This window comes from Marasmius oreades, chromosome 10, assembly GCF_018924745.1.
Source record: "Marasmius oreades isolate 03SP1 chromosome 10, whole genome shotgun sequence".
Taxonomy (NCBI): Eukaryota; Fungi; Basidiomycota; class Agaricomycetes; order Agaricales; family Marasmiaceae; genus Marasmius; species Marasmius oreades.
This window is the reverse complement of record NC_057332.1, coordinates 711535-736323: the sequence shown is the minus strand read 5'-3', so window position 1 is coordinate 736323 and position 24789 is coordinate 711535. Positions and strand designations below refer to the sequence as shown.

Genomic DNA, 24789 nt, shown 5'->3' with positions numbered 1-24789 from the left:
CTGATGAGAGGGCCCTGAAAAGCCTGGGACTCGGAGGTGTTGGGAAATGTTGGTCTCATAATGTCGGCAATGAATTTCATGGGCTCACAATGGGGTTCAAGATTTAATATCTAAGACTCCAGCGAAACGTTTTCCAACTGTAAATAGTATCAGACCATGTATCGTCAAAACGGAGGCAAGATGAATGGTGCGAGTTGAATCTGCAAGAACACTTGGACCTCGTTCAAGAAAAATTTCAAAAAAAGTATACCATATACTATGCAGGCGATGATTGATTTCCCTCCGGGACGCTGTTAGATCGAACAAACATCGTTCAGTACATGGGCGCCGTGTTCTGTATCATATAAAAGACAATTCAAGCTACAAATCTAGTACTGACTCGGACCAGGAAGCCGGACAAATGGGGAAGCCGGACGTTCGCTTATTGTATGAGAATGTGTAATTTAACTACCACATTTATAGTCGTAAAATTGAAGCTTACTGTCTGATTGAGCTGTGGGTCAAGTCCAAGGGTTAGGTGTGCATGAATGAGAGAGATATAACGATTTAAACATGTGTTGTCCAAATTAGGCATTAATTCCTTAATTTGGTAAATAAATCATGTGACCACATGCCCACACCGGTATTATGTCCTAATAAACCAGCCTTCTCCTCTTACTATTATATGGTTTATTGACACTCCCCAAGCCCTGACAGGTGCCATATTGGTAGTTAAGTTTATGGAGAGGGTGCTAGAACTGAATATCTTGATTTTCCCCTTTTTTTTTCTGACAATACAATGGCAGAGCCATTGTGAGTAGAGTTCTTAACCAATCAACTTCAAACCTTGGGGGATCTGAACTACACTACTAAAATAGACATTTCATCATACTTGGTGATTTTTTAGAATTTTTCTGTCAGGTATATACAGGTGGTTACAGTGGTTCATATTTATCTCTATATTTGAGCTCAAGTTCAGGCCTATATGACCTTCAAAGATAGCTAACCCTACCAAACTGTAGCTCCTAAAATTCCCTACACAACAAGCCCCAATGTGTGCAATTCTGTCAAAAATTGGGGGAGATATACTCTGATATACTGGACAAGAACAGTAATATATTGGTCACATGTCGCTTTTGCACAGCCACTATCAGTGCCTGCCGCCCTGGTATGTGGGTGTCCGGCTACCCTGTCCAACCGAGGTTTCGGAGGTTGCGTACATAAAAAAATCATAACTTGAGCTCAACACTCCCTAAAATCGAAAAAAATTGGGGAAAGCTATTCAGGATGTATAGCATTGAATTGAGTAAAAACAAACTACAATAAGTTAAGTATTTATCGTGGGAAGAACAATATACCAATAAGGTGTCCGGCTTCCCGGTCCGAGTCAGTAATTTATATAAGGTTACTCCGATGCTAGACTAAAAACACTGAGACAAAAAGGGGGGAGGAAGAAAGCTTCAAGCTTCAGGCCTTACATAGGCCAATCGAACCTCGTTCCAAGTTTGCACAGAATCCGTTCACAACTTCAGAACGGAAACTGTTCTGCTCACTGAATATGATACCTAGCGCCTTGTCCGAATTGACCTTCCACAGAACCTGTTTGGCCTCATCATCTTCACCCATGAGTTGTTCTACCACCTTCGGGTTCATCACTGGAGCTGTGAGCGCGACGAGCTTGGGATCAATCCGTTTCGACACTTTCGCAACCATTTCCGGATCTGTAGGCGCAATTGCGTGCTTACAGAACTCGATTGCCTCGTCCAGCTCCTTGTCAGTGAGTTGAGGGTCTGATTCGGTCGATCCTTGAATCACTAAACGTAGATTGAAGCCAGACGTCAGTATAGTAGTTTAATACGATCCACTTGCAACCCCACCCACTCACCGGGTCGAAGGAAGTTGAACGCCCTGTCAAAATTATCTTCATTTACTTCGGACAGAATTGGGTCCGACTGGGACTTGATCTGTCTATACGCCGCCCAAACGACAACTAAGAATCTGAATAACTCATATTCGGTGCCGATCCATCACTTCAACTAAAATTAACGCATACCGTGTGTATGATGTTCCAAATTTCGTGGTGTGGAAAGCACCAGCTTCCTCGTCTGTACAATGCCCGCGGATAGCTGCCGCGACTGTGCAGGCAGCCGAAAGTGCACTGGTGAAGGCGAGGTGCAATCCAGACGAAAATAGAGGATCAATGAAAGCTTTTTGAAGAGAAAGGAAATTCAACCGAGCGCATTAGATTATGATGAAATAATCAACTCACCACCAGCGTCACCAGCGATACGGAATCGGGGACCTGCGTACCGGTTGGCTGCATAGCTGTAGTCTCCCGCACTTTTGACTGTTCCGGTGAAGGTTGATTTTTCCAAAAAGCGTAGAAGCCCAGGTGCTAGCTTGAGCTGTTCTAGATAATGTTTCGACGACTTGTCTTCCTCGGGTCCGAGTAACATTTCCGCTCGTTTTGCACGACTTATCCGTTCTTCTTGAACTATTCCAACGGAGGCTGTACCTGGTATTGACGCAGAATGTCAGATCAGAACTCCAAAATAGCCTTTCATCCAAATCACCGTTGTGTAGAGGGATAAACCACGCCCAACCGGATTGATCTGTGAGATGGGGATGCGCCGATAAGTTGATGTTCGTGCGGGTAGGAGAAGGGTGGTCCTCACCAGTCAAGGCCTCAAACCATGGAGCATTCTCTCTCTCAGTTCCAGGAGAGTACATTCCAGGATTTTTCCAGTATGACCAAAAGGCGATATTCCGAAGCGATGAATTCATCGTGCGGTTCTTGAGATATTTGGTTGACATAATCCCGGTTCTTCCCGATGCATCAATAAGCCACTCGAAAGAAGTGTTGCCGCGTTGCCCGGTTTTGGTCGTCCAAGAGGCCGATACCGGGACAGCAGGGTCGCTAGGTGAAAACTGGATCTCATTGACCGTGACTCCTTCGTATACATGGGCGCCACTTTCCGCTGCGTGTCGTAGAAGGATCTCATCAAGTTCGGAGCGAACCTAGCAATAGAGACAGTCAGGACAGACCCGTGCGTCCAGTCGTGCCCGAGTCACTTACGACGTTCCAGGCACTATTCTCTTTGTCAAATGCGACAAAGTTTGTATCTAGAAGATCTTTTTTAGCTTCCAATTCATAGGTGGATGAATTCGGGTAACGAACAGCCTTCCTGTTTGAACTGATTGAGCTTTATAGCGGCCCCTGGCTAAATAGGTGCTTCAGCTTCAGCACCGGGTCCCTGACAGGTTGGAACTTCTCTAACCTTGACGATAAAACCTCGTCGTTCGACCTTCTCCCTGGCGCCAATGAACGACAAGAATGTCTTAAAAGACGGGAGCATGCTCTCTCCAATGTGATAACGGGGGAAGTGCTCCCTCTCCATAACGACAACGTCGAAGCCATCTGTGTTGTGTCGTGAGCATACAGTCGTCGTCTGAAGGATTATAAATTACCTCGAGCTAGGACAGTCGCTGCATACGATCCAGCGGGGCCTCCACCTATAACAAGTATTGTAGTGGATCGAGGCTAAGGTGAGTATTCAGAAAGGAGTGGATCAGTAGTCGTTATACCAGCGATGAGAAGACATACGATGGGTGAAATCGCCATTATTCAGGATTGTTGTTTACTCCTCCTTTATTTGAGCTTATATATATCCTCAGAGCCACCCGTACTCCTTAAGGTCACACGTTAAAATTGCTTGAGATGTCATCTAGTTGACAACGATATTCAGTCATGTCAAGTGAAAGTTATCAGGATCGGAGTACTTGTAGGACCTAAACGCTTACCGAGTCTGACTTCGAATCAAGCTGCCGAAAAATGTACACAACTTCGGAAGAAGAATCAGCTAGACCAGAAACAGTCGACCGAAAAATTTGTGATGATCCATCTCTCCATTATCGAGCGCCGCAACTAGGATCTATGGAGGTGTTTTGAGATCATGTTCTAAAAGTCAGCCGATTCCGGAGTTTGAGGATTGAATAGCGGCGAATTGAAGCTCCCATATATCTGGCATTGCTGGCGCTCCCACACCGCCCTCTTGCCGCCCTCGAGACTGGAACAGAGCAAGACTGTTAGAATTGCCCCATTCACGCGGCATAGGACCAGAGAAAATGAATTAGAGACGAAAGCCAGTATCGTTTAGTGTGGGTTTGTGGTAGTTCGAGTCGAAGCCAGCGAACCTTTCCTAATCAAGATATGTTATCTGGTCGGAGATACCGCCAGTTACGCTCCGTACTGGAGGCTTGCACTAGCACTTCATTGTCAGACCAGAATCCTTTCCCTTTGGGATAAGAGTATGGTATACTTACCTGTCATCGGGGCTGTACTCACTCCATCAGTTTCAGCCTAGCCTCACAAACGGTGGGAGCATTATGGAGTGGCAATGAAGTGTGAAAGTTCAGAGCTAGGGAATCGAGACTCGCGACGTTGCGTATGTTTGATAAGACCCAACTCGGGTGATCAGTGTCACGAATTCATTCCTGTGGCCGTTTAGCGTAAAATTTATTTGGGATGTAAGATATACTCACCTGCTTTGATACAAAGGGGTTATACTCATGACTCAACGAACTTACTAGCACGATTTCTTTGACTTATTGGCTGTGCCAAAAGGTTCGCACTATGGGGGGGAAATCGTAGACCACCTCGATCTTCATCTTCATGGTGGCCTAACGAATGCTGAGGTGTTAACGTATATTCGACAAATGATCGTATGAGATCAATACCTTTTGTGTCTTCATAACTGTCGTTCTTGGGAGAAAACGCCCGTATTTGAGAATTCTTCTCGACGTCGTAAACGTGAACTATGATAGTGCGAAGGGCGAACGAACTGTTCCACAGAGATTATTGAGATCGACGTATCAAGAAAGGTGGCTTGTAGCTTTTAGAGACGTATGTTCACTTAAAAAAACCTCCACGACGGCGTTTACAATGAGCGTGATGCTGTATTTCGAGTCAGGATCACGGTGTGATATATAAAAAGAGAAATAACCCCACATCATCATGTCGTGGTAAGTATATGGACCACTGGCGTGTACGAGTCCAAGAACATGAGGATTTAACAACGAAAGTTTTTTCACAACCCCTTGGTGTCGACTGAGGGGAAAGATAGATTGCTGTGGTTGCAGTAAACCGGGTACGCGGGTACAGTATTTGGAAGGGAAACGAACAGGACGACTCTGCCCGTACACAACATAAGGTCTGACGGGGAACGTCACTGTAAGGGTGCATCACATCGAGCAGATCTCCCATCGATAGCAGTCTACGATGGTGAACTATCAGTAAATCATGAATCAGTGAGAAACACGCACCTGGCATTCCACGATTTCGCGAGGAAGTAGATGCTCAGTCCCTCTACGTCTCGTCTCGCACATTTCTCCTCAGAATTTCTCTTCACCCAAACTCGAAGTGTGAACGCGGAATTTAATGTCGTACCGACAACGGCCCTAGGCCCTTAGCACTAGCAGGTCGAAAACATTAGCAATGACCCTGGTAAGAAAAATCCACTAGTACATGGTCCATGGTCCTTACCTGTTACTGTGCGCAAATTTTCTGTATTAAGATCTGTGGGAATCCAAAAAGAATCAATTTCTCCCAATGTCACGGTGATGTGACAGTATGCGTCACCACGATCAGGCGCCGCGTTATCAGATAACTTGTCAGATAATAAAAAGGGAACTAGTTCGCAAGCGGCCAACCAAAGCGAAGACTTGTTGCTCTCAATCCACTGGAATTTTGAATAAAGTCGGCGTATAAAGTTGCAAGGACCCGTGAACGATGATATTATTCAGTTCCGAAAGCGCGTCGCGTGGCGCTTTGTTCGGGTCTGAGTGACGGGACTCACCGGGGACAATCTCCACTTTCATCCCATCGACACGGTCTTTTTACCACCTGAACATTAATGTGCTACTATGTGATTTTACGAGACTGACACTTCCGACATGCTCCAGGCTTTGAGTCAGAGCTCTCTCTCTAGCACCTCTGTCTCCACATACTCTGGAAGTCGGTATTTGGTGCATAGTAATCGTCTGGTTTGGAGTACATATTCATTTTTAGAAAATTTCAAACAAGGCATGGAGTTTACAATCCCAAAACATGGACCCGGGAATTTAGAAGTGCGGAAGTGAAATAATACAAGGCCAGTTCTTCGCATCCATGAACAACGGATTCGATTGATGATCGACATGGTGAATGTCTCCTGACTGGCGTACTTTAACATTGCCCTCGATCGGTCCGTCGAAGAACTTTTGGTCAAGGTGAGAACAGTTTCTATCACCACTTCTGACGCCGTACATCATTCTAATGGCGCTGTACTGAGTGCTGCTACTCAACTCAGACTCTCCGAGTTCAGATAACTCTCTCTCCAATAGAGAGCTCCATAGACCAATACCTTATTGCGACAATGTTCAGGGCAACATGCACACTGCCAATACTGCTTTCTGTTCCCGCTGTAACCGGTTCGTAACACGCCACTCCACTTTATTGAGTCGTGGCGTTTTGCACCCGCGTTATCCACAAAGAAATTCTGAACTAGAAAGGGTCAGAAGAAGCATTGAATAAAACCTATAAAGACTGACTACAAGTCGTCGAGTTATCCAGAACACAAAGCTAAACTGCTTCAGTTCACCAAGACTCTCCTCTAACAACTACAATGTCTTACGTTCACCCCTACGGTTCCACCCTCCCCGAAAACGGTGCCATTGGTCGTGGATACGGGCTCATCTCCGACAGCAAACGCGTCGAACTCCGAGTCACGACCGGCGGTAACCTCGAGCTTTACCTCGACAACAGTAGGAAACTCTGGTCCATCGATGACAAAAACGTATCGTTCGTGAAGATGCAGGTTGACGGAAACTGCGTCGGTTACGATCCCAATTACACCGCAGTTTGGCACACTGCGACCAATGGCCCTGACCGCCCCTACAGTCTCGTTTGCCAGAACGACGGAAACTTGGTCGTCTATGACAAGAACGGTAAAGCGGTCTGGCACACCAACACTGCCGTGGTCCACTAAATTGCTTGTACGTAAGTCGAGCCATTCGACCGTGAAGGGTATTATCTGACTGTGTCTGTGCAGGAACCGTTGTTCGATACAGCCGGTATATTCAGGACTGGGGTTCGAATGAATGAAATTGTGTGGAACTTTACGTTGTGACCATTTGTGTGTATAAGAAAACCCTGCAAAAAGCAATTGAATCGTTGTTGTTCCCTTTAAATCGTTGGTAGAGTGCCGTTGGGCACTACGTGAGGTATCTTGTCGAGGTATTCCGCGGATGAGGAGGGATTCAGAAAGTGTCATGACTTCGAACCCATTCCAAAGGCGTTACTGGGTCACTGGTGAGATTGTGGGTTGGTAGAAGTCGAGAACCGAATCTGGCCAGATCGATAATGAAGCGGAAATCACGATAGGGGGACACTGAAAGGGACTGTATGTCGTTAGCGATAACCGGTGTGACCACAAGATTAGAGAATGGCATACCTCGAGCGACCATTCATGCCCCTATCCTACCTTTGCCTTATGTGATAGATGGGTCAGCCCATATCACGCCTGCAAGAGAGCACCAACAATGAGGCGAGAGGAGATAACGAAGATGTGGACTTGCATCATGCGAGACGAAGACGTTGGTCTTCCGAGAATTTCGTCAAACGAAGGTAGCGCAACCACAATGATGTTGCGGTTGTCAGACAGATTGGTTTTCAAGACCTTCATGCAAAGGGATTGGATGGTATGACATGACGCCGGAGGTGTATCTCGTCTGAAAAGGTTCCTTGTTGAAAATTTTGGTCTTCGAAGGGGGTGGATCGACACTATAGATGAAAGGTACGCATAGCGTACTGATCGGCATCAGTGAAACCCGCGATGTGAAGTAAGAAGAAGAATTGACCCACCTCAAGCGAAGTCTTAACTATACATCCTAAATCCCTCGACTCCAAATGCCAACCTAAAATACCGGCAGATCCTAGCGGGCGCCCAGGAGCCCGCATCGCAACCCAGAACAGCTCGGTCGTTCCTGATGGCGGATGTTGGTGAAGGAACGGATACCCAAGTCTTTGAACGAAAAGAGTGCGCGGGATATCGTATCGTAGAGCGGAAGGGCAATAGATAGACAACGGTATGGCGGAAGTTCTTCCACCCGTCCGAGTCGCATGGCATTGGAGGACCGAAAAAACATCATCCAAGATATCCGGGGTCCTCTTCGGAAAGGAACAGCCATGGGCATCCTGAAGACAGGACGACCAGAGACGTGCCCTCGTGCAACTCTTTCGCCTCCTTCAACAAGTTGTAGATGAGAGATTGAATTTAGCCAGATCGTGGAGACTATAGCAAAACCAAAAAGTGTTTGACACTAACAAGCAACCACGAGCGAAGAGGCCTGGTAGAGATGAAAATATGAGCAAGTGACCGAAATAACGTCGACAAACGCACCGATATTCTGTACATCTCCGAGTCTGGCACAATTTTGGATCTATACAAAAAAAGTTAACATTGTCGCCTGTAGCTTGACCTGTCTGACACGATGGCGCACGTTGCAGACGTGCTTGCCGTCATTGGGCTGCAGCGATTGGATTGGAATCAAAGTCCATTCTTCCGGACCCGGGCCGAAGTTTGGTTACTGATACACGTGATCACGTTGTTGTGAGACGATTGCAGCGCCTTCAGAACTGGTTTGACTCTTGACCTCAGCACTCTCAAGGCCTTCCTTGTCATCGACAACGGATGAGTAGGAGGGAACCTCGCGCATCTCTCGACGCAAGGCAGAATGACGCCTTGTTCGAGTTTGAAAACTGTAAATAATTGCAACTTCATGTCTTCGATGTCTGACCCGGTGGCATTTACAGTCAAGAAGAAATTCTTGCTAGCAAATAAACATATCACAAAGTGAGTAGCGAGTTTTAGCAAATGACCATAATGTTCTGGATGAGATTCTGACTCCAATCTTAAGGCTCAATTCTACGCTGAGCGTGCGGATCGAGGAACTTAATGCTCAGATATCTACACTCTATACCGAAAATCTCCGACTTCGCGCATCGGAGATCGCCCTAGCCGCGCAACTCAAGCGTGAGCGTGAAAAGTCTAGACAAATTATCGCGGAGACGGAGGTCGCGGTGAGTGACACTAGGTTATCACATCCAACACTGATAAAGATGAACGGTATCGTGCAGGCCCTCGGATTGACGAAACGCCTCAGTTTTCTGCGTCAAGCGTTCCATATAGCAGAGCAAGCACCTCAATCACCGTCCCCCACTCCTCCCAAAGCCACTCGCCGTCCTGTATCCCAGAGCGGCTCTAGTCCCACCTCGCCGGTTGCCAACAAGCTCTCCCGTGTCCCCACGGTTTCAAAAATACAGGAGGATGATGAGCTCGCCTTGTCATCCGAAGAGGAGCCCGGAGAGCCAAATAATGTAAAATTCAGCTCACGGCGGGGAGCTAAAACCAAATCTCGGCTCTCAGCATCCAGGCTTCCGCTACCTTCCAGAATAGCGTCACCACCTCCCCCGGAAGCTTCGACCTCATCCGTCCCACTTCAGATAGATTTCGAATCGCTGCCGCAGACAACAAGCAAACGGAAAGTGTCTCGTCGGCAGAGTGGTCTGCTGATTGATACCCGAATGTCTGGATATGACAGCGCACCTGGCGCAAGCTCACTCTCCATATCGAGACCGTCGAGTCCAGCCTTTGGCTCTCCAATTCGAAGAGCTGCCGGATTGGCAGAGGAACGTGATGAAAACGCTGTTACCAAAGATCTTTACGTCGATGGCATTGAGGGAGAGTTTGAGGAAGCGATAATGAAGAAGCCCAAGTCGTTTTTGAAGAAGGAGAAGGGACTTGCGGTTGCGGAACCTGTCGAAAAAAGGAAGGGCACGCTTCGGGAACAAAGCGATATCCTCATGAGTGAAGGTGCAGGGAAGAAGCCGAAACTGAAGGACGTAACGAACTCTCCTAATAGTCGGCCAGTGGCTACTCCAGTGGACGCCGCAGGTGTGTACTTTTTATGTCACTCGCACAATCAATGTGCTGACGTTCAACATCCTCAGCCATTTCAGAGCTCGAAGTGGGAGCCCCTTCCTCTTGTACATCACATCTCCCAACGCCATCACCGCCTCCCGGTGAGTCAGAAGGCGATGAAGTCACCGGTGGCAGAGAACGTCGTACAAGAAAAAGTGTAAACTATGCGGAACCCAAACTCAATACGTGTGTCGACGTTCTCTCCATCTTGGACATCACCCAGTTTATTGATAACCCGATTTAACAGGAAAATGCGGAAGCCAGACCCACCTGAAGGCCCCACAGCCTCAAGCAATAGGAAACGCTCTACTGGAGTCCGGTCTTCGATGCCATCATCGTCATCTTCCTCAAGAGCTCGCGCAGTGGACATCGACAACCCAGAAGAAAAGGGGGCGGAGACTGACCCTCGGTCCTCCTTGGAAAGGGATGAGCCGACGCGTTCTGGTCATGTTGGGACCACAGATTTGCTTGAACTACCGCCTTCTTTTTCATCTACGTTAAGACGAAATAAATCCCGCCCCATCCTGATTGAGGACGAAGATGCCGATGACGGTGGTGCAGATGCAGACGAAGAATTCGTTCCTTCACTTGGGAGAGTGTCTTGGGTCAACGTGGGTGAACGTAGAAGAGGAGGAAACAGGAGAGTCACGGGTGGTGGCGCTGTGCACTCGATGGACGAGAGAAGGCATAGCATAGCGCTATGATGGAACTATGTTTTCTTGTTTTTACCGCATCTGAGCTGTGGGGATACCTTTAGGCTACGCACTTCCACCTCTTTCCCCTTCGTTCCATCTTCCTTCCCTGTATTCTACTTCTACCGATATTCATGCATCTACATATCATTATGCGTTTACTACGTTTATACCTATTTCCCTGGTTCACGCTTGCATACCCTCACCACTTTACGCGCTCGTTCCGGTTGTCGCCTACTTTTCTCCCCATTATTCATGCCCACTTTGACGACGCGAACGACCCCCACGTACTACATATCAAGTCCGACGCATCGTTTTTGCGAGATACACAGATATTATGTAGAGCTGCGATCGTTGGCGTGACTCTCACCTAACTTCCATCTCACGGCCGCAGGATAGGCAGACCGCAGCTCGAAACTCCGTGCAGAACGACCGACGAGTGGATCCCAGCCCATTCCAAACCTTACACGCTTGATTTTAGACATTTTATGTCAAGGCAAGTGCGTTCCTTATAACTTCGCAGTTGCGGCTGTCATCTTCTCTCATAGTTCACCCCTTTGGAAGATTCTTCGCTATATAGAGCGCATGAGGCATGAGATAACTTTAGTTTGGCGCTGTCCTTCATTTGCTGAATGCTCTGTGAAACAAGTCGCGTTAGTTGACAGCCCAGACCCAGGGATCGTCGACCACGAGACAGTATGTTTCCCCTCGATTTGAATGGCCCTCGCTGGGACCTCAACCATACTCGAAGCACTTCCCTTCCCTTCCCCACTGGAACGCTACTATGTCGGATTCTAAACCTAAACCTCGATCCGTCCGGACATGGGAAGCTCGAAAGTATTCGCTAGCATCCTCAGTGAGGAGTTGACAGGGACGGGAGCAAAAGGATTTTGGTTGGAAGAGGTGAAGAAATGGCCGGTATAGTGAGGCAAGAGAAGTCATGAAATTTGGGGCCAAGAAGGCGATGGAAGGCTCAATCTAGAACGTAGCATCTAAGGCCAGGTGTTGCCTCGTCATTTTGCGATCATCCGCTCATCGAAAGGTTACTAGGAACTTCTTGCACAACTTCAATAGATTGGGACTCGTGATGTTGGTTGGGCCATTTTAATCGTGGAAATCGTGGAATCTCTCTCGGCGCGCATAAAAGTGTACACGGGAGAGGACGAGTTCGAGGTGGGAAACTCTTGAGCCGCATCTAGTAATTTGCCATGACTGTGTTCTCAAAGAATGTTATTGTTCCTTGCAATTGCAACATTGGGCAGCTTTCACCCTCAGAGGTAAGTGTATTTGACTGAAGAAACACCGGTTCTGAATGTGACACTTACTAAACTCCTTCGATCCAGCAGAACCATACTAGTACTACTTGACAAATTACAAACTCATAACACTCGGGTGACGACGTGCATTCTACCGACCCACGACATTTGCGGTATTGAATTAACAGTCCGGGTACTGGGGCGCTCGGTCCTTGTGGTCGTACAGCATGTGGATGATCAAACTCGATGACAAACTTGACCTACAGAGGTACTTTCGGCAAGCACGTATTCCTGAGAACTCTTCGAGGCGTATATAAGGGAATCCCGCCTTTACCTCGACTTCGACGCCATGACAGTAACCGCTCGACAGCGTCGAATTTTTGTGTTTTCTCATGCTCGAACGTCCTCCAACCTATTTATTCGTTTGCTGGAAAGCCATCCTGCCTTTGGAATCCAACCGGTAAGGTTCCCCTGATTGCATTCAAGAAGTGCCGTTGAGAACTATTGCAGTACCCTTTCCTGGTAAAGCTTGGCATTCGGAATCGACTGTTTTATACCCTCTTACTCTCGCAATACGACGTTGCAGTATGCTTTTCTCTTTGGCCCCGAAACTCCGAGTAAGAGAGCAGCAAGCATTAAAGCTCCATTCATGGAAAAACTGAAGGAGAAGCATTCGAGTAAGCTCACTACCTCCGAAGTTCTTAGAATCTCACATTTTCCTCCATCCAGACTTCACATTTCAATCCCAGTTTGAAGCTATGGAACGTGCGATTGGAGAGACAGAAGCTCAGGTAAGTCATCAAAATCGTGAGTATTAGAGTTCTCAATGTCCCACTGTGCAGGGGAAAATCCCCGTCATCAAAGAACACTCGTACTGCATGATGTATTCAGACATACTTCGGAACGAAGACAGATCGATCAAACCGATTGTAGACAAATTTCTGGATCTCCCCGAGGCAGAGAAGGAGGACGTGGCCACTGCAACACCTAGTTTCCCTATTCCAAACCCTACCTTCCTTCCAGACCGCCTATTTGCCACATTCACGCCCGTTTTGAATATCCGCCACCCATGTCGCATGGTTCCCTCTCTCAGACGAGCTGTACAAGCTATGGAAGCGGTTTTCCCTGATGAGGACACACCCATCGACACCCAGTTCAAATGGCAACGAATGGTGTACGATTGCTACAAGGCCTGGCTCTCCACCCCAGAAGGTATCGAAGCAGTAGGAGGTGCCTCGATTGCAGAACATCTCCCCATCGTCGTCGATGGTGATAAACTTGTCAATAACGCCGAAGGACAAATGGAGACTCTCTTTCGGATCTTGAATCTTGACCCGTCCGGGGTTCAGTATACATGGGAAGCTCGGGAACCTGAAGCGGCGCAGGCTGTATTTGTTGGGACACTCGGTAGGTCGACTGGGGTCATCAAAGGGAAAGTAAGTAATCCAGTTTATTGACCAGCCAGGGGAAAACTCATAGGAGTCGTAGGACGGGAGCCATAAAATTCCAGTATTGGAAGAGGAGGTGAAGAAATGGACGGAGGAGTGGGACGAGAAGACGGCGCAGGACATGAAATTTTGGGTCGACAAGGCGATGGAAGACTATGATTATCTTCTGAAACGTAGCATTTAATGTCGTCTGCGTTTATAGCTCAAATTAATTCACTATTAAGCATAGAGAGGTACCAGTAAAGTCGGGGTAACACGAATCTGGACTTGCTAAAGTGACCCAGAATCTCAGTCAAATTGTTAGCTTGTTCTCGGTTGTGAGTTCCCCTAGGGTTGGCACAACCTGTGATTCAACGTCGCGACGCGAGCTGCACGACTGATTCTTCTGATACAGAAAAAGTTAACCACAGACGAGATTCGAACTCGCAACCTTCGCCTCAATTCTGCAACGTCCTAAGTTACAACTCGGATAGGAAAGCGACGCGCTAACCATTGCGCCACAGTGGCTTCTACCCCCACTCGCCAACGTGAGCATCTCATTAAGATTTGCCGCGCGCTTGCAGACACGATCAAAGACTATTATTCAGGGTACAATCCTACTAAAGAAGACGAGCGAGAAAAAAGGATAGGGAGGGATGTGGCTACGCTAGAGCGGTATTCTCGACTATGTGCATGGATAAGACAGTTTGGTTCATCGATGGTTTGGAGCTTTGAAGCAATTCGGACCACGCTCTCTTCCTGAACTTGAGGCCATTCCCCGGAGCCTGAAGGCCGCACCTTGCACTTCACTGTCCTTGTTGACACTAATATTGGCGGTCACCGTCTATGTTGTAGCTAATTGCAATTGCAGACCATAAGAACGGATTCGAGGTTATGGTAACATCCCTGAGCGAAAGCGCTTGGTGGAAGCATCCTGAGGTACAAGCTTGATGTGAATGCGATTAGTCGACGACTCACTACACTGAAAGTACGCATCGCGCCGGACGACGCGTTCAAGACTTGGCGTTATCACCCACACAACGAGGTAAATGAAGAAGTTCCCGGTGACGCGTATCGTGCCTCCGACCGAGTAGGTAGTTGTAAATCGTATCGCATGCCCGCTTGCGTCGTCACCGAAAGTACATTGAACGTTGGATAAAATGTACCGTTGATGTCTAGTTCTAACTAATGAGAGAGAGGAAAGCGGATGAGGAAGGATGCTGTGCATGTAATGGCGAAACGTTCAGTTTTCAAGCACTGGTGAGCCAGGCGCTGTAAACGGTTCACACGCTAAACTTGCCTGTTTTATCATCACCACCTTCCCCGACGACTTTGGCAGACGACGACGACAGTGACGAGCGCGTCTACGCGTGGTAGACCAGTATGAGTCTCCTCAAATTTCTTACACTTCCCCTTAGACGGCATTCTAGCTGGAGGCATCCCACTTTGACTACCTCTTTGCTGCGACGCCGTTACCGTGGCACTATTCTCGCTATTTCGTCCACGTTCACTTTCGTCGTCGCTGGATCAACGATAGCATTGGCTAGCGGGAAGAAGATACAATGTGATCATGAAGTAGACGAAGACGCTGAAGGCGCCGCTGCCTTTCCATCTCGTTTCCACAAGCCCAAATGGACTGCCTCACAATATCTTTCAGCAGATGAAATCTTAGCTGGAGGTCCTTCTTGGTGGCCTGGTGGTTCCGGGATCGATCGTTGTGATGCTCTAACGGTTCCCTCGTGCGTCTTTCTTCGTTCTGTCTAATCCAAGAATTACAAGGGCTGAGAGATCAAATACTTTGTTTGCATTTCGTGCTGTCTCAGAAACCACGATTCCGAGGACTACATTGCCGTTTTCTTTGGCTCAAGCGAAGAAGAAGATCACAAAACGTACATCGGTCTTTTTGACGGCCACAACGGAACGGCAACAAGTGAATTCTTGTCGGAGCACTTGATCTCTTTCCTCCAACGATCCCTGGTTAAGCTTCCCCAACAATTCGACTATTCACTCGAAGTCCAGGGACACTCCTCCTTTGAAGATGACATCGTTCACGACACTATCAAGTATGTCTTCCGAGAAATAGACGAGGCAATAATAGACCCAACCGAAGTCTTTGCTTCGACCTCTAAGGCGAACGCTGTCCGCACTTTACGACACGCTTATTCTGGATCCTGTGCATTGGTCTCAGTTTACGACCCAGACACTCATTTGCTTCGCGTTGCCCTCACAGGAGACTCGAGGGCAGTTTTAGGGCGGAAGATCAAAGCTAAAGATGGTGGGAGGGACACGTACGCAGTACACGTTCTTTCGGTCGATCAGAATGCTCACAATCCCGCTGAAGTAGCACGTCTGAACGCTGAGCATCCTGGGGAAAAGGTTGTTGAGAATGGAAGAGTCATGGGTTGGGGTCCGTCGCGATCATTTGGGAATGCAGCGTACAAGTGGCCATTGGAGACTCAGAAGAAGCTAAACGAGCGATATCTGGGAGACCGCCCTATGGATCAGAAGAAGACACCTCCTTATCTCACTGCGGAGCCTGTGATTACCAACTTTGTTGTCGAGCCTGGAGATTTTCTTGTCATGGGGTCAGACGGTTTATGGGACTGCTTGACGAACGAGGAAGTGGTCGGCCTAGTGGGCGTCTGGTTAAGGAAGAACGGTGACGCTGTCAAAACCACGTCTCCACGGAAAGACTTCGAAAAGGAGAGGGGTGAAGATTTACAGACATATCGCCCCAACCAGTTACCAGTCACGTTGCAAAAGGACGACACCGTGTTCTACAAATGGTGGCGAACGGAGAAGCGTTTCGTGAATCGTGATCGTAATGTTGCGGCGCACTTGGTCAGAAACGCCTTTGGGGGAGCAGATGGGGATCTTACGGACGCGCTTTTGAGCTTGACCGCTCCTCGTTCTCGACGATACCGGTAAGCCTTCAATTTTTCATTTCAATGAAGTTTTCCTCATAAAACATTTAGGGACGATATCAGTGCGTTAGTTACCTTCTTCAGTTAGAAAGAAGGCATTCCTCTACATACACATATTCACACGGAATGCTGCACTTCTCTTCTGCAATGTTTTTTGTTATCTTGACTAGTAGAGAGCATATTCAGCACAATTTACTGTGGTTACAGCCACATGCATCGATTCGAGAACCATCGCATGGCATCCTCAGCAGCATCATCTACTAGTACAGCGAATTGAGACAGCTTGGGGCATTGTCGACATCCCTCCGAATCGGGTCTCGATGAGGAATCAACGTCTCAACAAGTGTAAAGATACAAGAGAGTTACAGTGGAGCCGTCGTCGTTATCCTCATATCAAAAAAAATAATAATTAAGTAGATTCTAGGTTTTTCTGATAACAAATGGTCGGCGGGAATACAAACCAAAGCCAAGCCCAAGTCCCGCCACCATTGCCAGGGGAGACCTGGAAATTTTGAATCTAGGATTTTTTGGCGACGGAAAGTCATCCAGTAGGGAAAGTTCAACGTTCAACCCGCATTCGGAATTTGTCGGAGTACTACTTTCACCAAGAGAGTGATAGTTGGGTTAACGACGGCTGTGCTCCAGGAATGGGAGAGGAAAGGGTGTTGAATTTGTTATTTTTCACGCCTTCGAGCCGTTTCAACGTAAACGAAAGTCAGCATGATAGCGTCTATCATGGTTTCTCCTGCAGGAAAGATTTCCAGGACTGCCGATTTCTTCTCGCCAAAGATACCCAAGATGTTTCTTTGATGGAACTTGGCAACTTGTGTCCTAGATCCGTCATTCAGTTGTAACTGATATTTGAGGGAAAAGATCGGTTGTTCAACGTTCAGTACTCGGATGTTAAGCATGCAGCAGCAAACCTCTGAGTGCCGAGGCCCTAAAACCCACTTGTACTCCTTTCCATCCTCTCCAACAAAGACACGATGTCTGGCCACACAAAATGAAGTTTGTTGTCAGTGGTCACGAAACAAAGCTTCAGGAAAAGGAGACGACTAACCTCTTCCACCCTTCCCTTCTGAACAGTTTCTTCGTCGCTATCTCCTCCCCATGAGCGAAGATATGATAGCTTTTCCAATCAACACGAGCAAAATGTGCGAACCTATCTCCCCTGCATCCGCTCCCGCTTTCATCCTCCCTTCGCGGAATGTCATCCGGAAGAAGCTTGGTTACGGTCGTTGATCCTCCTGGTAATGTGCTGGTAGTATGAACTTTATAGAGGACTCGCCCACTTTCATCCGCGTACGTCGAATTGAGATGATCTCCCGAGAGTGTAAGCTTCATGGAATTGATGACGCTAGAACTGAAACCTGGTCGCGGGCGGCATTTTCCAAAATTTGTTCTCAAGCTATAAGTATACAGTAACAGCCATCGGCGTGCGCAGCAAGCCCCGAAACCATTGAATTCGGAACTTGTCCGTCGAGCTCGAGGATGGTTTCATCAAAAGTCGTTACTTCGACTTCTGAAATTCCCATCACAGGATTCTACATAGACATCCTTCTTGTATTTCGTAGTACTTACATATAGGTGATACCATGTGCCGGGGGGCATAGTAGCATTGCTCCGTAAACGAGAGGATGATGTCCACAAAAATGAGAGCAGAGGTCGAGGAGCGGTGCTGGAGGCAGAAGTTTGTTGCATCAAACATTATGCATACCTCTCCTTCACAATACATTTTGATAGCGACGCACAGGTTCTAAGAAGCGCTCCTCAAACTTGTACTCTTCTGGGAGGAGTGTACCCCGCTCTCCAGGAGACCACCAATCATATTCCCAGTCATACTCCCATCCTTTTTCTTCCATGGTCTGTCGGAGAACGCACCTCAAATACGCATAGTCTGGTTTGTCCTCGAATGCAAGAGATCTGCAGTGCTCAAAGAATGGCGTGAAAACGGGTGGGGAGTTAGAGAGTAGGTCTGTGAAAGGCCTGCCACGTTTCATTTCCCCAATATGTCTGAGTTTGGAAGGTATGTCAGGTGCGTATATGCCTTGCCAGGGGAGTTGGCCATGGAGGAGATAGAGAAGCAGATTGCCGATCGCTTCGATGTCATCGCGTCGGCTTGGTTCTGTAATCACAAAGTGGAAATGTCAGTAGAGTTTGTTGTATATCAAAATAAACACGTGGTATTAATCTCCGTTAGTCTATATAGTTACTGAATACGTACAACCACACCTCAGTGTCTAACCGTCACTGAGGTGTAAGTCGTCTTCTCTTCTTTTCCCATATTCAGAAGTACTCATCTTATCCTCTATAGTATACTCTCTTTAGGTACTATATCTTAATACAAGTGTCTAACTGTCACTGAGGTTATACTCTCTTTAGCCACTCTCTCGCACTCCGGAGCTCCGACGGACTCCGACGTTTCTCCGTTCTTACACTCTATTCAACACTGCGCATCACAGAGTTCCTCTCAACTGGAAGATGCAGGACCTACCAAGGCCAAAGTGGACATTGTGACTTGCATAACGCGGCGTGCCAATACCTCCTCGTCCTTCCCTGTTTGCCTGTCGTTGGGTCCAAGAATAGCTTGCACAGTCCCATATCAAATAGATAAAGGCGCTTATAATCCTCAAGCAAACCCATCGCAAAATTATCTGGATTGATATCGCGTACGATAACTCCACGAGAGTGAACCTCTTCAATGGTTGTGAGCTGAACCATGGGTAAGCTTAAAGAACACTAGAACCAAGATTCAAGTGAGACACACCATTTGTTCTCCAAGCATGAGAACCGTCTTCAATGACATTGCTCCTCGACAAACACGACGAAATTTTTCGAGAGTTGGTCCGAGTTTATCCATGACTAGCACTTGCGCAGTATTTTCTAAACCTGCCCAGTGGACCACCGGGATGCCTTTCACGCCCTCTAGTTGTGCATAGATCGCTGCCTCGTACGATAATGTTGAGGATTTATTGACCTCCACCTTGATAGCAACCCCCGCTCCGGTACTGAGTTGGATTGCATTCCATACACATCCTACAAGAAAAAATATGGAGGAGTGTATTACGCTAATGAAAATGAGGAAATATACCATAGGAACCGGTGCCGAGCGTGAACGTGACCTGGTAGCAGCCTCGTATCCTCAAAGGGAGGAAGTTTTGCAGAACTTCGGGCTTCTGTGCAGGCGGAGTGTAGGTAGGCTCCAGCAATAACGGTAAGATGTGCTCCATACCGGCCACTGTGTAGGTCGGCACAACGGTCGGTATGGTGAGCTTAGCGCTCCGACTCCCGTGACGTTTGATGAAAGTAGTAGGAAAACCTGCTAGAGCTGCTGGTTCTGCAACGCCGTGTAAGTTGGGTGTCACTACTAAAATCTCGTTCATCGAGATATCAGGGTTTGAAATTTGGCAGAACCCGAGGAGACTCTCCCATGTGACAGATTCGCGATCTCGAGGTACATCACAAAACGTGAAAAAAAATACCGGGGACTTGAGAGACAATGTCACGGTTCTTAGCACCTGGTAAGGCCAAGACGCTATATCCATTTTGGACTAAAGTCGAGATGGAAGTGAGAGCATCAACGTGAAGGCTCGGCTTTGATAGGTGAGCGAGCACATCCTGGGAGACTGACTGAGGTTCTGTCGCGCCAAGATAACGGGCGATCTTCTGGACGATCGCACGGGGAGAATCCTGGAGACCGTTTGCACGTTGTAGCGCTGCATATTCAACGTACAAGTCCATTAGCTCCTTCCTGGTACACAGCAGATGGGAATATAGTGATCAGTGCCTCTTGCAAAGGACCATCTGTATTTCAAAGGTATGTGAGAGACGGCTTTTGAGCAAGTCTTCCTAACTTACAAGTATAGCATCGCAGTCTAGCGCGATGACCTTTATCTTCCCCGCTTCAACACACGAGACCACGGGAGCCATTTCCATCTCAAGAACGGGTAGGTCTTCCTCATCTTTCCAATCATCTGCTAGCTCGTCCTCTTCGCATACTTGAGGGTCTCCGTCGTGGGGTATAGGCAAAGATGCTAAATGCGCGAGCGAAGGTCTGACCGTATTGATCGGTGGGTCAGGGTCTCGACCTGTCGTTAGCGCAGGTGCTCGAAATATTTTACCCGACGATGATAAGCGAGGTAGGGCCTCACCCGAGCGTCAGTGCCGTGTCCTTATACATGACCTGATAATTCACCAACCTTTCGCATGGATTCGATGTACTGTATAACAAGTCTACACCCTTCCCATGTGTAATCCAAGTAGAATCTATGTAAAACGTATGAGTGGATGTCAACATGATAGTGGATGACCTACTGGCGAAATAATGCTATTTGCATAAACACACTCGTGTCCAGAGGGGCAGGAAGTGCTTTGAAGGGAACCAGGTCGAAGGAGAGTGGAACATAGCGAGGCAGAACAAATATTCGTGGCTGTTCCCTGGGAGAGTCCCCGCTCCATGAATCCCATCCTGGCGGTGCTTCCCCCCCGTTCCCTGTTTTTCGAACACCCGGAATTGAATGTCCTGCTTCCTTTAACGCGTTGAGAAGGCGTTCAATACTTGGTTGATCCAATTGGTATTGTTCAACTTTGACGAGTCGTTTATATGTTTGCGAACTCAGGAACCCTGCGTTTATGCGTGGCATAATGGAGAGGTATAGAGGATGCTGAAATGGGAGAGGGGGTACGACAGTCAATGTCCTCGCAGGATCTGTGTTCGTTTGTGAAGGATGATTGAGTATGAGATATTCATTATCCGGCTTTTCATGCGAGATGACAAAAAGATTGGGACGGCCTTGCCCGATAGTGAATTGGGTTTCAGCTCCGTTAGCCTGTATATGGAGGGCTAAGAATGGTGTCGTGGCTAGCGATGGTGCGACACGTTGGGCATACGTTGCCCAAGCTGGTGGCCGTGGCAGTAATCTTGCTGCCACGAAGCTGTGCAACATGGTGAAGACTGAGATTGGTGAGGAAAAGTGAAAAGTGATAGGTGATTGGCTATCTACGTCACCAACTCAGGTATGTACATAGAAGTAAACACCTCGATAGCTCTTTGTAAAACGCAAACGAAGAAAGATGAAGAAAAGAAAGAAAAAGAATACCGGTAAGACAGTTTAGCTTTGTTATATACAAGGTCGGGTGTGTGACTGACAGTGACAGATTGAAATTCGACACGTGATTGCCTTGATCTCCATAGTCATTGTGATACAAACGACACTAAAGCAATTCACTGCTGGCAGAGCCTACTTTCTGGCCAAAACAATTAACGAGGAAATACTGTAGGAAATAATAGCAAAAATGTTGACATTATGAGGCCAAATATGGTTTATATCCGACTCAAAAACTCCTTTGTTTATGGCACAATCTAGGCCTTCTTTGTTGTACCAGATTAAGGCAATTTACGGTACCAAAAAGAGGAAATCAATGATGGTAGATATTCATTCAAACCTGAAACGGAAATGCTGGCATTCATGCCCCAGAAATGGAAAATTTCTTTGATAGAAAATGACCGATTTATTTTACAGGATATTTTACCTTTCTGGCAGTCCATTTCCAATACCCGATAATCGTCCGTTTTGCGTGCGAACTTCGGGTATTGGTCGTCCGATCATCATCCGCTGTCGGCGGGAAAGCGTATATCGAGCAACAACGGTGGGAACCAGGGAGCGTACAAGCGAATTATGTATGTCGAGGCAAGCTTTGGATGGACAGATCGCCTTGAGGTAAAAATAATTGCAATACATCGAGCGTACATCAGGCGATTATACGCTCGGCAGGCGAAAGTTGGTACAACGAATATCAGCATCTAAGTACGGGGTATAGAGCCAGAACTATGCGAGCATGAGCCACAAGAGAAAGGTTTGACAGAAACAAGCGACGGGAGAATGGGTCTGATATTCAAATCGAGAAAGACCGCCGAAGCGGTGTCAAAGCCTTCTGTGTTCGCAGATGATCTTTTCGATAGTCTTCGCAGCGTTGTTTACGTCCTGGTGTACAAAACGTTCCGAGTGCAAAATGCCGCCTGGAACTGGGTGTAAGTGCATTGTGAATAGAGAGCCACGATTAGTTGTACAGGTGCATATATCTTCCAGCTTTTTAAAATCTTGCGCGAGCATCTTCAGGTGCGTGAGGGTCTCTGAAGGATACGTCCACCAAAAGTAAATACATAGTAAAAATAACATACCAGCTTTGTGGCTTTTATTCACTCGCCAACGCCCTAAAAAATTCCATCACGCGATGCGACACTTCTTCTTGTGTTGAAGAAACCTTTTGCTCGCGTCGTTGGACCTTCCAACCTTGAAAAACAGTTGTCCCCCCCTCCTGAGCCTTCCTGTCAACAGGTATAACTCCCCAGCAGCCTCAGCCCTCGAAACCCGCTTTCTTCGTCTAGCTTTGTACTTGATCTCGTACTTGTAGAGGGACGGTTTAGAGAAAACAGACATGAGCTGTCGATGCGGACGATGAAGACAAACGATGAGTGCATGGCACAAATGTGGTCAAACACTGCACTCCCCAGTCTCAATTCCCCCTTCATCTTCTGCCAACGTTTGACCTGACACCTACGTAGTTCGCATTGTTTAGCAGGCTCGTGGTCAGTATGTTCAGTATAAAGGAGGTGTCGAGGTGTGAAAGGAACTATCCGAAACCGATAGGTCCCCTCTTTCTTATTACCCACCCGAACATGTATGACCTCTTTTGGTTCAGCTGATGTACACGGAGTTCAAAGGAAGAATATGGTGTATAACTTGCCTGTGAGTCTACCCGTTGTTTCATGTTTACTTTTTTGACCACCCCTCTTTCTATTTCTCTTCAGCGTATTTCTAGTTGTGGTCTCTGATACAAGCTACACGGCTCTGCTCATCCAATTTCCATGAAGTCTGACATCATCTGTAAATGTCACTAAAGCTGGAAGCCCGGAAGCTGGAAATCGTCCATTTCAATCAACGGCTTCGTCTAAATATCATACACAACTCGAGCTCCGACCTATGGGTGGGAATAGTTTTCGTTGGTACCAGTTTCGGACTGACTTGCGCTCGGTGATACGAGGAATCGTCGCATAGTCTTGGAGTTCAAGAAGTTGAGATGACGAATATCGCGTTGGGATCCCTCAAGTCCACGTATCAGAGTTCCTTGTTTGGGATCCATCCGTAGTTAGGATGGGCCACAATCCATATTGAACTACGCCCCTTGATATAGATCGGATACCCCAAAACTATACTCGACTTGAAATCGCCAGGCTAACGCCGGACTTGACCTTGCTTGCAACCATGTTGTTGACTCACCACGTGCCCGTTGACGATCCCCACCCCCTACATGCAAACATCCACGCACCATTGCTATGCTCGACAGTGTTCGACTGAGATCCGGAATTGGAGGGTGTTATCGTAATTATCAGTGAGCCAGAACTGGCGTAAATAGATGTGAGAGAACGTTAGCGTAGACATGGGATGAAGACGTTGGTGACATACAGGGCATCTTTTTCGGACTTTGCACCTTGCCTGTATTTTCTGAAGATGAGACTGGCTGAGAGGGTTCTTCGGTTGACCATGAGCAATGAGCACGGCGACAAAAAAGTAGCAGGGAATCACCTAAATAAGGAAACAATTTCGCAGGAGCACGTATTATATAATTATGAGGGTGCAGAGACCATGCAAGCAAGGTAATACTTACCAACAATGTAAAGGCATAACCCCGCCCCAACCATCCGAGTCTATCCCAAGAATGGGCGAGAGGTACAAGCTCCGAGTCACCCCATTAGCCAGGACACAATACACACCACGGTAGTAGCCCTCTCACCTCCATGGGTATCAATAACGGAACACGCGACTGGTTGATACCAAACAGCTGCATCTTCGTTGCATCCCTGGAATTCCCTCAGACAGGATCCATAATTCACACTTGAAGAACAACATACGTAGCCTCTCTTCAAATCCCGTCGGTCTATTGGAGGAGCTTTAACTTCTATCGCGGTTTCTTCCAAATCCGATTCGACGCCTAGACTTCTAGCTACAGGAACGGTGAACGGGATGGTCAGCATCTACCTCATCGATGAAGAGCTTCCGACTCACCCGGTATCTTTCAAAAGGAACGGCGCAAACATCGAGGCCCTCTCTTTCCTCCCACATCCAATATCCGACCAATCCTCGCTTTCACTCGGATTAGCTGTAGCCACCTCAGATGGTTTGCCTTGGATTGCTATGATCTCCGTAGACATGGGTACGAAAGTGGCTACGATGCCCCACGCCGAACTAATGGGCGGGAGATTGATTCGGTTCGGGATATGCTTCGCAGAACCGCCGAAAGTCTTTTCCCCACGCCTGAAAACTGTTATTAGTTGCGATCTTTGTGCACCAAGCCGGAAGGTGATTCCAACCCACCTTCGCCACATCTTGCCCTTTATAAGACCCCACCGCAACTCTTGAACCACCGTCATCATGGATTTCGGCAGTAGACACCCTCCTTTCAACGCTCAAATCCGACTTTACTTCATACTG

The 24789-nt window shown here is 47.5% G+C and overlaps 8 protein-coding genes and 1 non-coding gene across 10 annotated transcripts; 3 read left to right on the top strand and 6 right to left on the bottom strand.

Annotated features, from left to right (window-relative positions):
* Positions 1-1446: 1446 nt before the first annotated feature.
* Positions 1447-3601, bottom strand: E1B28_002276 (uncharacterized protein; the record flags this gene model as incomplete). The annotated part of the gene is made up of 11 exons (XM_043159184.1): positions 1447-1793; positions 1865-1977; positions 2033-2186; positions 2249-2494; positions 2553-2591; positions 2655-2997; positions 3056-3102; positions 3158-3200; positions 3258-3397; positions 3448-3520; positions 3584-3601. 11 exons carry the CDS (start codon positions 3599-3601, stop codon positions 1447-1449), a joined length of 1563 nt encoding a protein of 520 aa, XP_043002783.1.
* Positions 3602-6629: 3028 nt separating this feature from the next.
* E1B28_002275 (uncharacterized protein) lies at positions 6630-7289 on the bottom strand (the record flags this gene model as incomplete). Its single annotated transcript, XM_043159183.1, has 1 exon — positions 6630-7289. One exon carries the CDS (start codon positions 7287-7289, stop codon positions 6630-6632), a length of 660 nt encoding a protein of 219 aa, XP_043002782.1.
* Positions 7290-8796: 1507 nt separating this feature from the next.
* Positions 8797-10702, top strand: E1B28_002274 (uncharacterized protein; the record flags this gene model as incomplete). Its single annotated transcript, XM_043159182.1, has 5 exons — positions 8797-8870; positions 8935-9097; positions 9155-9971; positions 10028-10184; positions 10246-10702. The coding sequence occupies 5 exons, from the start codon at positions 8797-8799 to the stop codon at positions 10700-10702; spliced, it is 1668 nt and encodes a 555-aa protein (XP_043002781.1).
* Positions 10703-11688: 986 nt separating this feature from the next.
* E1B28_002273 (uncharacterized protein) lies at positions 11689-13675 on the top strand. 2 transcript variants are annotated; one of them, XM_043159180.1, is made up of 8 exons: positions 11689-11863; positions 11953-11967; positions 12037-12406; positions 12457-12468; positions 12533-12623; positions 12676-12737; positions 12789-13382; positions 13435-13675. In XM_043159180.1, exons 3-8 carry the CDS (start codon positions 12296-12298, stop codon positions 13576-13578), a joined length of 1014 nt encoding a protein of 337 aa, XP_043002779.1. In that variant the 5' UTR covers positions 11689-11863; positions 11953-11967; positions 12037-12295; the 3' UTR covers positions 13579-13675. The 2 variants fall into 2 exon arrangements, with proteins under 2 accessions (XP_043002779.1, XP_043002780.1); XM_043159181.1 differs by lacking the exons at positions 11689-11863; positions 11953-11967; positions 12457-12468 and having other exon boundaries at positions 12034-12406; positions 12475-12623.
* A 121-nt stretch (positions 13676-13796) lies between these two features.
* E1B28_002272 lies at positions 13797-13901 on the bottom strand. Its single transcript has one exon. It is a non-coding gene; the product is annotated as a tRNA-Arg (tRNA).
* A 767-nt stretch (positions 13902-14668) lies between these two features.
* On the top strand, positions 14669-16523 carry E1B28_002271 (uncharacterized protein). Its single transcript, XM_043159179.1, has 3 exons — positions 14669-15112; positions 15197-16297; positions 16349-16523. Exons 1-3 carry the CDS (start codon positions 14757-14759, stop codon positions 16383-16385), a joined length of 1494 nt encoding a protein of 497 aa, XP_043002778.1. The 5' UTR covers positions 14669-14756; the 3' UTR covers positions 16386-16523.
* A 271-nt stretch (positions 16524-16794) lies between these two features.
* On the bottom strand, positions 16795-17670 carry E1B28_002270 (uncharacterized protein). Its single transcript, XM_043159178.1, has 3 exons — positions 17358-17670; positions 17221-17287; positions 16795-17151 (listed from the first exon to the last, which is right to left on the bottom strand). The coding sequence occupies exons 1-3, from the start codon at positions 17639-17641 to the stop codon at positions 16972-16974; spliced, it is 531 nt and encodes a 176-aa protein (XP_043002777.1). The 5' UTR covers positions 17642-17670; the 3' UTR covers positions 16795-16971.
* Positions 17671-18021: 351 nt separating this feature from the next.
* On the bottom strand, positions 18022-21243 carry E1B28_002269 (uncharacterized protein; the record flags this gene model as incomplete). The annotated part of the gene is made up of 9 exons (XM_043159177.1): positions 18022-18415; positions 18840-19009; positions 19065-19333; positions 19389-19664; positions 19780-19987; positions 20031-20101; positions 20152-20443; positions 20497-20563; positions 20612-21243. 9 exons carry the CDS (start codon positions 21241-21243, stop codon positions 18022-18024), a joined length of 2379 nt encoding a protein of 792 aa, XP_043002776.1.
* Positions 21244-24041: 2798 nt separating this feature from the next.
* Positions 24042-24731, bottom strand: E1B28_002268 (uncharacterized protein; the record flags this gene model as incomplete). The annotated part of the gene is made up of 4 exons (XM_043159176.1): positions 24042-24158; positions 24210-24297; positions 24364-24612; positions 24673-24731. 4 exons carry the CDS (start codon positions 24729-24731, stop codon positions 24042-24044), a joined length of 513 nt encoding a protein of 170 aa, XP_043002775.1.
* Between the last annotated feature and the right edge of the window lie 58 nt (positions 24732-24789).